At 54.5% G+C, this 10,283-nt stretch overlaps 2 protein-coding genes across 2 annotated transcripts; both read right to left on the bottom strand.

Moving 5' to 3' along the window:
• Window positions 1–1,044: 1,044 nt before the first annotated feature.
• Window positions 1,045–3,109, bottom strand: LOC34620016 (DNA-directed RNA polymerases I and III subunit RPAC1). The gene is made up of 6 exons (XM_026337769.1): window positions 3,034–3,109; window positions 2,827–2,945; window positions 2,529–2,628; window positions 2,011–2,094; window positions 1,234–1,280; window positions 1,045–1,116 (listed from the first exon to the last, which is right to left on the bottom strand). Exons 1-6 carry the CDS (start codon window positions 3,107–3,109, stop codon window positions 1,045–1,047), a joined length of 498 nt encoding a protein of 165 aa, XP_026193554.1.
• A 2,483-nt stretch (window positions 3,110–5,592) lies between these two features.
• On the bottom strand, window positions 5,593–9,935 carry LOC34620018 (GMP synthase [glutamine-hydrolyzing]). Its single transcript, XM_026337768.1, has 9 exons — window positions 9,861–9,935; window positions 9,677–9,790; window positions 9,123–9,638; window positions 8,506–8,946; window positions 7,859–8,190; window positions 6,874–7,090; window positions 6,460–6,598; window positions 6,044–6,237; window positions 5,593–5,835 (listed from the first exon to the last, which is right to left on the bottom strand). Exons 1-9 carry the CDS (start codon window positions 9,933–9,935, stop codon window positions 5,593–5,595), a joined length of 2,271 nt encoding a protein of 756 aa, XP_026193553.1.
• Between the last annotated feature and the right edge of the window lie 348 nt (window positions 9,936–10,283).

Genomic DNA, 10,283 nt, shown 5'->3' with positions numbered 1-10,283 from the left:
GGTGTCTTGATAGCTGAAGTGACGCGAAAACATATTTCCCCTACTACTACAAGCTTTCGCTCTATGTAATTCTGGCGCATGCCCAATTGAGTTGATACGACAAAAGAAAGCAAACAATGGCTCCTAAGCTAAACCTTATGGAGCAGCACTTCACATACCCCCGTCCCGAACTGGCTCACCCGTCTGCGTGATACCTTTGGCTGCTCGCCTAGCGGTCCCTTCTATGCTTATTTTTCCATTTTTTTCTGTTGTCTCTATGGGGTCCTGGGTGCAAGCTAGAGGAAAAGATTTGCCGATTTTTCACTTGGTGAGACGGTGTTGCTCATCGAGCTGCTCCCCTAAAAAATTAGCTGTTGAATTCTACCCCACCTTTCTGACCCTCAGCACGCAATAAAGCCAAACATTCCATGAGGTGCAATAGGCAAGCACTTCCCCACTATAAACAGACGACTCCCCTAGCTCCTACAGGATATGGTTTGTGCATATGAATACGGTGGACTTCCGTTTGGTTACTTTAACCGTTGCTTGTATTACAGATGAGCATCAGAAAACACCTCTTGGGTTTGGATGCAGCCTCCTCCTGCCCGTTTAGGACTAAAAACCACGTTATCCTATAGAACGCCCAAGGCAACATGCGTCAAACGCCTTAACCTAAGCTCTGTGCCCTACGATCGCGCTTCCTTAGTCGCCTTGCAATGATATCCCCTTTTGACCGGCGCCTTTAATCCATCTCACAATATGGAAACAAAAGGAAATGCCCATTCAAAAAAGGGAAGACCGCAGGTCGCACGATGGGTGTTAATATACAACCCCTGTCTGCACTGCGATGACGCAGTCCTGCAATCAGCTGTGAGCAGATCCCTTCAACTTTGGTAGTAGTGGCTTGCACCGCCATGGCGATACGCGCACATGGATAGATATATATATGTATATATGCATATACATGTACACCTACAATTCTCCCTCACTTGCCATGTCTGCATCTTCTAAAGCCACTTGGCGCTATTCGCTTGCATTGGCTTGCACGCAAGACCCGGGTATTTGTCACTCCAGCTGTTTCGTCCTGATAATCTCGCGGAAAGTGATGGCTTTTTCCTTCAAAACTTCAAGAGCCATCTGAGCACAGAGTAATCACCCAGAAATACCCCTTCCGACGTGCGTCGCTTGCCAGCCACATACAATTACAAACCACGCATCCGTATGTGAGCACGAGAATCGGGATCGCTCGCTCACCTTAAACAACTTTGGAGCGGGTATAGCACAAGTTGACTCGATGGAAACTGCGTGGCACACAACAACCATAAGCATGCACAGCCACCCTCACACCCCGAATACACATGCGCGAATTCCCCTTCTGCAAACAAGCAGGGAGGAATAAGCAGCGCAGGTTCGGGTGCGCACTGCTGCGTTGCTACACATGTACAACTGCATATTTGACGGTATCTGTCAGACACAAAAGCGCGCTCTTGGCAAATAGTAAATAGGGCTACACTTATAGGGGGGTAGAGTAGTGCTCATTGGTAGCTGACAGATGAACTGATCTGGGATCTTGTTCAGTTGAAGGCTGCCCTCAAACCGCTCCAGACACGCGCGGCATGTTGTGCACCTTCTGGGAAACTTCGCATATGCGCATCCAGCTAAGCACAAAACAAGACGTATGCACGCACTGAGCAGCTCCGCACATACAAGGGTATAATGAGAGATCGAGTTGCACATTGCCGACCTAGACATGCAGCCCTGCACCCACGGAGCCTCCTCTTGATGCAACAATGAAAGAGTCGAAGGCTCTTGAATGTATCGCACGTGATCACTGTGTATACCAGAAGGAAGTACAATTATAATCAGCCTTTCGTATAAATGTGTGGGTATACATACATCCATATACACGCACGTAGCATGTATATATATAGAGACATCTATTTCATGCACCCTTGCGCCTCCCTGCCTAGTCCAAATCGCGATTCGTGATGGTCATGAGTGGTGTGCCGGGTCCGGTGGAAAGTTTCTCACTAGCGTCTTCAATGTCGAAGACATCCATGGGACATAATTCCTTGAGCTCTTCTGCTTCTTCTCCTTCGATTGGCTTCGTGAATACTGAGCAGTCAGCGCCTTTGCAGTGTTTAGGGGTAGATCGGATTCTTTTTCTGCCTCTCTTCTAGAGTGCAAGGCTCAGCAAGCGCTGCCGCTTGAAATAAGTAGATCAGGGAAGGGGATTTACCGAGCCGATGGTCACGTGTCAAGCAGGCAGCAACATATCAGTGAAATTTTCGAAGCAAGGATGCATGCAGTACAGGCCCATGCAGCACCCCCACCGCAACACACAGCGTCAGCGTCATGAAGTGATGGAAGCCAAGGTCTGTAGAAGGTGCAGTTACAGAGGTGAGGAACTCGAGGCTATAATATCCAGGCAGTAAGACTCCTCCCATAAAACTTTGCGCGTTTGCGGCCAAAGTAAAGCAGCTCATGAAGAGAGACACCCGCAAGACCGTGTTCAGACACTGAGGCTGCACGTACACTGCAAGGCTTACCGAACTCAGGTTCCAGCCGATACACCGCAGTGGCCACTGGCGACCACTTGGCATGCGTTTTTCCCAATCCTTTCTCCAGAAAGCCGACCAGTTCGATTTCCTGCACAGCGCAGTCGTAAAGCTTTGTGCGCAGCAACAGGAATGAAGCGCCTTCACGCATGGCAGAAGCCGAAAGGAGACGAAATTTCCCTGGCTACCCTCCTCTAGGGCTCAGCGCTTGCTGGCCTAGTGGCTAGCTAGCTAGAGGGAGAAGAAACACCGTATACATGCCAGCAAAACGTCTCTTTTTCCGTGTCACCTGGCCTGGCCTCAACTTCGTGATTAAGATGTCAGGGTGAACGGGGGCCGGAGGATCTTCTGCAAATTTCTGTTTCTGACGTTCGGAGAGGGGAATCCATGTAAGGTTCTTTGCATACACTGCAGCGCATGCAGAGTGAAAACGCGGTGGAAGCCACTAAACAGGAGAGCTCCTGTTGCGCAACCCGTTCTTAGCAGCAGCGTGTGCTGTCTCGGGGAGCAACGAAAGCCTCTCCTGCAAATGCTTGTAAGAAAGTGCCTCTTGCCTCTTTGCCAACCCCCATCCTCCGCCCTCCCCCTACACTACAAACCTACCCGGCATGGAAGTCTGGTAGGGTTTGAGGTCTGCGGCTGTACACTTGACATGAAGTCTGAATTTGAGAGCATTTTCTTCTCCGAGCTCTTGGGAAGGGCCCCTAAACTTCAATTTTCCCGGATCCACGCGGAAGGGAATGAGGCCTAAGCGGTGCGCGAGGACTTCGTCTTGCACGACGCCAGTATTTTGCCACATCTGCAGCAGCAGACACACAACCCCCGGTGACAGGAAGGAAAGTCTTGAAGTGCAATTGAATGAAGAGCTGCAAGCTCAGGAGAGCGAGCAGAACATGGCTCCCGCCGACCGCATCACACTACACCCACTGCCCCATTTGTCCCCCTTCTTTTCTTCCCTCATTCCTCCCCCCTCTCCCCTTCTCCCGCCTCCGCCAGCATTCAGAAGGCAGCGAGAGCTGCCCCAGTGCACAGCCTTCCGACCCCGTATACCCCACATTTCCCCCCGTTTATCCCCCCCCCTCCATCTTCCCCTGCTAAAACAAAGCCCATGAGAGGTGCTACAAGCCTTGGGCTTGAGGCCTGCCTGGATGGTCTCTAGAGCGACAGTGGGAACTTCGCTGATGAGGATGCGTCTGATGGCGTTTGCTAGAGATGCGTCACAGCCTTTCAGCTCTAGCACAATGCTCTCCTCACTGCTCTCCAAGATCTTAATGCGCACACCCTGCTTGAATTCCTCTAGGCTAAACGGGGTTGTTTCCGCCTTCACGGAGGCCCCCTCACGGGGACCCTCCAGCGTGCAGTGGATGCGCCTTTGGGAGCCACAAGAGGCTCCTGAAGAGCCCCCTAGGGCAGAATCAAACATTGCAAAGCGGAAGCAGCTACGAAGCCAATGGAAGAAAGGTCACCGGGCAGGAGAAGCGGCAGCCCCAAGAACTCAGTGCAGTCGAGGGCATCGGCAGTTTGGCGCAAACGCAGCCTCTGATCTCGCAGCTCCCTGGACAGATCACGCTTTCTCAGTTGAACTGGCAGCTATTAGCTGGAAGCAGAAGCAAACGAACCGGCCAGGAACCCCCGAGATTCATGGTCTAAAGGCGCTTCAGCGAAAAGCCGCAGAGAAGAACCGAGCAGACGCACTGGAGCTCCCTGCGCACGCAGCCTGCAGCCACGCACGCCGACGTAAGAAGCGACGTCGAAAGAAGGCGAATACAAATTATTTGCGGAAGTGCTGCCGACACGATGCCCACACTGAAGAAGGACCGCTGTTGAGCGGACAACACCGTCTGTGTGGGGCTGAGCCTCCCGCCGGCAGCTCGCGCCACACAGAGAGGGCCTCCTGCTAAGAGGATCTCTGCAGTCCTTTTGAGACAATGCAAGAATTCAAAGAACAGGCAACTCCTACACTTCCATCCTGCCTCCTTTACTCCACTTTCTGCAATCCGCGTGCCTCGCGTAGACCGCTGAATGCTCGCTCTCTGCAAGCGTGGCATGGCGACGCCGCTCGCTTGCACTGAGCTTCAGCAAGCGTTGCACACAGCGGGATTTGGCAGCTTCACTGCGCCCTAACATTACCTCAGGGACTTGCTAGAATCCCACTGAATAGCCACAGCAAGTACAAAGCCAACAGCCCCTCCAGCGCATCGCCTTTTCTAGGCATCCTCTAGAACCACTTACGTGCAGAGCTCAGGCACTCGCGATCAGAGAGCGCTCACACTGACTCCCACAAGCCACCCTTCAGAGCTACGTGCGGCATCCCTTGTGAGCCCCTTCCGCCGCTGCCAGACGTGTAGTTTGCTTTCTATGGCCGGACAAACCCAAAGCCTTTCCTCTAGACATTCCACGAAAGAAATAGACAAAGACAAACACGCTGCACAAGCAGCTTTTGCCCAAAGCTTCCGCAGTAGGTAACATCGTCGACTACGCGCTGCAGGCTTGCAGACTGGCAAACTGTAGCGTCCACCACCCCCCGCATAGCCAGATTGCTCAGCCAGCAGGCTGACTACCTGCCCCTATAAAACCACGCGCCAGCCTGCGTCTCAGTTGCCTGTCCTCAAGCGCAGGCCAGCCGCGCACTAACAAAATGTCTGAGGCTTTCATCGCACCTCCCTAGCAGAGGCCTATGAAGTGCTTTGAAAGAAGCGAGGAGAAACGCCGAAAGCCTAATGAATGCGGCATCTCTGCATGCAATCGATCCCCCATCGTCGCACCCCCCCCCTTCTATTCTTACGCCGCAGGTTCTCAACGACTGCTTTCCCATTGCAGCACGGCCACTAAAAGGCACAGCAGCAAAGCCCAACTCGCCACTCTTGCTGCAGCAGCCGATGAGGGAGAGACCTGCCAGCCTCAATGTGAGAAACTAGGCGTAGGCAACTTGTGCGTCGGCCAGAGCTTCTGCACGCCATACATCTGGCGGGTGCCCTTCTCGTGACATCCCAATAGATCATTCCAAATACTATGCACCTGCACATTATTCCCATTCAGTGGTGGCACCTGCCCATTATTCCCATTCAATGGTGGCCGGTGGCTTGGAAGATATGTCGTAAACCACCCTATTGATGCCGCGAACTTCATTCGTTATCCTCGAGCTTGCAACTGCCAACACATCAAGAGGCATTCTGAACCAATCCGCCGTCATGAAGTCGGATGTCTCTACTGCGCGAAGGGCACATGTAGCCTCATAGGTTCGGCCGTCACCCATAACGCCCACAGATTGGCACTCGGGCAGAAGCACGGCGAAGGCCTGAAACAGTGCGCAATCCCAGCTCCAGCAAAATCCCCCTGAAACGCGATCGCCTCGAGAAACACGCTCACAGCGCTCTGCATTCGCGAAGGGGTGATGGCTCGGCTAATGCGCCGTCCTCTATGGCAGCGGAAACTGCGAACACAAGGCCCGCGTCACAACAGCGCGGGCGACGCGCACACACACACGCATGCACGCATGCACGCACCTGTCCAATAGCACTGTACAGCCCCGCCTTGACGATCTCCTGGATGAAGATTGCATCAGCTTCTTGCAGGACTTTGACTCTCTGGGGAGTGATGGCGCCAATAATGCGCACAGCCAGCCCAGGACCAGGGAACGGGTGCCTCTCGATCCTCTCCTCCGGCAGTCCCAGTGCCCTCCCCATCACTCTGACTTCATCTGCGGCAAGCAAAAGTCAAAAGCTTTACAAACAAGGCAGGACGTGTGAAACCCTGGCGAGTAGGAAAGAACTCCAAGCGCAGAAAAAAAGCCCTTGAGAGACATGGACGCCAGCGAGACACTATGTACGTGTCACCACAGTCCCGTGGAGGCCCCATCCTTGACTAAACCACAGACCATCCTCCAGCAAGAAGCAATCAAACGCGCTCTTCGACAGCCTACCTTTGAAGAGATCGCGGAGGGGTTCTAGAACTTGCAAATGCATCCGCTCCGGTAGGCCGCCCACGTTATGGTGGGTCTTGATGGTGTGAGAGGGGCCCTTGTAGGATTTTGACTCGATGACATCTGGATAAAGAGTTCCCTGCATACACAGGGAGCCTCCTAGATAGCAAAGACCTTGAAGCACCGTGTCTCCTCGCCCTCTATGGCTGCGAACTGCGCCACTGCTACCCCAAGAGACAGTGGGAGGAGCACGAAAGAACCAGCACAGGCAGCTGGCCGCAAGGACGGACACGGCTAGATGCAGCAAGGAGAGGAGCGCGGCAGCCCAAGCGCTGCTTGCTCTCGGCTGCTGCTGCAGCCCTCCTTGCACCGCTAGGCAAGAAAACGGATTTAAATCTCGACGCCTTCTCGTACCTGCAAGAGATAGGTGCCTTGCGTGTTCAAGTTCTTCTGTTTGACAGCGTCCTCGAAGACCTCAATAAAAAGTGCCCCTATGATTTTGCGTTTCTTCTCTGGATCCGTCACGCCATCTAAGGCGGCGTAAAACTTGGCGCTGGCATCGATGCACTCAATGTCAAGGCTGGGGAAGCACTCTCTCAGGGCGACCAGGGTGTCTGCTGCTTCATTCTTCCTGAGGCGCGCACAGACAGAGACACACCAAGCCCGTTGCCTTGCCGTCCTGGGGCCTCATTCAGAGAGGGCTTAGTATCGCAGGAGTTCTCTTTGGGCAAGGTGGCGCTCCGGGGAACGCGATACAGGCAACGTGTCATGCATAGATAAACCACGTCAACACGCAAAATGAAAGGGGAAAAGGGCCGAAAAAAACGCTAAAAACAACGGCCAACGGAAATATTGAACGACACCGAAGAAGCCGCACGGCTAATGCTCCATGTGGGAAGAGAAGGGAACTCTGCACAGGCAATGCTACAGGAGTCAAAAAAAAGGTACGCACACCGGCACATTGTAATATTATGCACAGAGGTGACACGCGAGTAGAGGACTCCATCCACATGTGCATGCATAGAAGTATGGATATGCGTATGTACGACCTCTACTCGAAAGAAACACGGGCAGAGCAGCCACTGTTGGGTGGTGGTGAACATGCACATAGCTTCTGCCCCTGAATTTTAAACGCCGCATCCCCGGGAAAAGCTGCACAGGGAAGCAGAGTCTGTCACGGCGAATAGGCCCTGACACACGCAACAGCGAGGCCCTCTAAGAAACTGGATTTTTCAAGTGCGTGCGTGCGTGAATCCTTCTCCTCCCTCCCCACCCCGCTTTTCCCAACCAGCCCTCTGCACCAGGTCGGCAAGACAGCAACAGCGGCAGCTGCCCTGCTGCAACCCCCACGTCTTGTACTGCATCTCGATGCAGCTGCGAGCGTCCGCGAGTCGCTAACCTGAGGAGTCCTGTGTCGATGAGGAAGCCGTGGAAACTGTCGCCTATTGCCTTATGAAGAAGGGCTGCAGCCACTGTAGAATCGACGCCTCCAGAGAGGGCGCCCACAACGGGGGCGCTTCCGACTTGCTCCTTCAAGCGCTGAATCTGCTCGGGCAAGAAGTGCTGCATATTCCACGTAAGCTCTAAACGCGCAATACGCTGCGCAAAGTTGCGGAGCAGGGCGGCACCGCACGGAGTGTGGGTCACTTCTGGGTGAAACTGCAAGGCGTAAATCCCAAGAGAGGGCGATGCAGCTGCCACAAACGGGCAGCTGGGTGTGGACGCTAGGGCCTGAAAAGCGACACGCATCGCCCCTCACACCGAAATAGGCGGACGCGGGCCCCGTAGCGCGTCGCTCGCGCTGCATGCATGCAGACAAACAGTCCCCGCGCACGCCTCTGGACCTCTAGGCGAGTGCAGGTGCAGAAGGGGGAGCAACTGGCTGGCGTTTGCGCAGCTACACGTCGCTCCCGATCCCCTCCCGCACTGCCCCGTGGACGGGGGGTAGGCACGCCAATCTCCTTGGGAAAGTCTACACCCCTGCAAGCCTAAACTTGGACGCCTCTCGTGTAACATGAATGCGCGGGCGTTCGAAGAAGGCCTCACGGAGAATGAAGATGGCAGATTTTCCACTTTGTCGCCATGGCTCATCCAAACTTGCACTTGGGGCCCTTCGATCCCGTAGAACAGATCGCCTAGGGCTGGGGTGCCCGCATGCGCGGCCGGCACTGGCCACTCGTCCCTTGCAGCAGCGGCAGCTGCAGCAGCTGCGGCAGCTGCTGCCGCTGCAGCATCCAGCAGCGGCTCGCCGGGAAGCTGGCAGAGGGAAATGTCGGTCTTTCCGAACTCCCGGTGACCCTCCCCCACGACGCGCCCTCCCAGAAGATGCACAATTTCCTGCATGCCGTAGCATATGCCCAGTACAGGCACCTTCTTGCGCAGGAGCAAGTTCCACACATCCCGGCGAATGTGGGGTGCCCCCTCCTCGTACACTGAAGAGGGGCCCCCGCTGAGGACGACGGCAGCAGGTCGCGCCTGCGTTACTTCCTGCAGAGGACGGCAAAGACGTACAGCGGAAGAGCGGCAGCACGTCGTGGGATACAAAAGTTCAAAACATGTCCTAACTGAGAGGAGCTACGCAGAGAATACTTCTACGCGGGGGTTTGGGGAGAGAGGGAGGGGGGCGGGAAGGAAGGGCCTCAGGAAGGCACTAGAAGACGTACCTCCACCGTTGCAGTGCAAGCCAACAGCTCTGAGTAGACACCGATAGCCCTTAGTCTACGGACGATCAGGCGAGACACCTGAGAGCCGAAATCAAAGACTACGACGATGTCTCTCGCCGCTCGTGGGCTGCCTTCTGCCGCTGATGTTGCCGGCTTTTGCGCCGTCATCTTCCCTGCAGTGTCGCGTAGAGCTGAACGCGGAAGGAGGGAAGCAAGCAACGCACGCAAGAGGCAGCAACTTGTGACGTTCTCCTGGCTTCGGGGGTGTATGTACGACTTCGGATCGAGGCAACGAGCTTCCACCACACATGCGAAAGGCGCTACCAAAAGCACGGCGTTCTTGCGCAGAAAATCGATGTATGGCCCTTCGACCTCGACAGACACCCCAGGAAGGATGGACGCTTCAGGCCATACGCTCACCGGGATCACCCCTGTCTGTGGGGAACAAAGTGCCTCATCCAAGGAGGCACTTATGGGCGAATCTTGCCTTCGGTCGGAAGCCAATAAGGCCAACAGCTTTTTGAAATAAGAATCTCACAAGCCTGTTTTCCTGCCTGAGCGGCAGGTTCACACCTCGAGCGCTCACACATGGAAGGCCCCGCTAAGGCCGGGAGGGCGGCTGCTTTGACACCGCCATGAGAAGTTAAGTGTAGAAATAGCGCAAGCCTCTTATTGAGAGGTTAAATGGTCATGATTCGGCTTTCTGCACGAGAATTGATCATCCGTAGCCGTTTTTACCCGCGCATGCGCTAGTAGGCAGTTTCGTTGGGTTGGGAAATTGGGTGCTCGAAGCGAGTCCAGCTTTCTTGCCATGGTCGTCTTCATACGTCAGGCAAAGGGCGACTTTCTGCATGTGTTTCCACGATATATAGGAAGCTTGTAGTGGGCCACGAAGGCTTTCGGCGGTTGCCCGTTTCCCGGACTGAGCATGCAAGAGAAGATCCGAAATTTACAAACCAAAGGAGTGGCGCCGAGGCAGCCTCAGCCCTTCTCTTTTCTTGTCCTTAGATCACTGCGTGAGCCTGCAAATCCTGTGGGCTGCACACCGTGTGCCGAATGAAAGACTTGCCCCCACGAGGTCTCCCATCCTGCACTTAAACTTCCAGTGCTACCAATCAAGTTAATCCAGTCATTCCAGGCCAAAACTTTCCACTTCTAGTG

The sequence above is a fragment of the Cyclospora cayetanensis genome, unplaced genomic scaffold (genome assembly GCF_002999335.1).
Source record: "Cyclospora cayetanensis isolate NF1_C8 unplaced genomic scaffold, CcayRef3 CcayRef3_contig_20, whole genome shotgun sequence".
Lineage (NCBI taxonomy): Eukaryota > Apicomplexa > Conoidasida > Eucoccidiorida > Eimeriidae > Cyclospora > Cyclospora cayetanensis.
This window is presented reverse-complemented; position numbering and strand designations above follow the sequence as displayed.

Bases quoted from the DNA above. Each gene is read 5' to 3' on its own strand.
- LOC34620018 (XM_026337768.1), bottom strand. From the start codon at position 9,935: ATGGCAAGAAAGCTGGACTCGCTTCGAGCACCCAATTTCCCAACCCAA. The intron at 9,791-9,860 runs GTAAAAACGGCT...CCTCTCAATAAG, and splicing joins GCCTACTAGCGCATGCGCGG to AGGCTTGCGCTATTTCTACA. The intron at 6,599-6,873 runs GTACGAGAAGGC...CTGTGTATGCAG, and splicing joins AAGGCACCTATCTCTTGCAG to GGAACTCTTTATCCAGATGT.
- LOC34620016 (XM_026337769.1), bottom strand. From the start codon at position 3,109: ATGGGGGTTGGCAAAGAGGCAAGAGGCACTTTCTTACAAGCATTTGCA. The intron at 2,629-2,826 runs GTGACACGGAAA...TGCGCTGTGCAG, and splicing joins CGAAGTTGAGGCCAGGCCAG to GAAATCGAACTGGTCGGCTT. The intron at 1,117-1,233 runs GTGAGCGAGCGA...CTCTGTGCTCAG, and splicing joins CCGCTCCAAAGTTGTTTAAG to ATGGCTCTTGAAGTTTTGAA.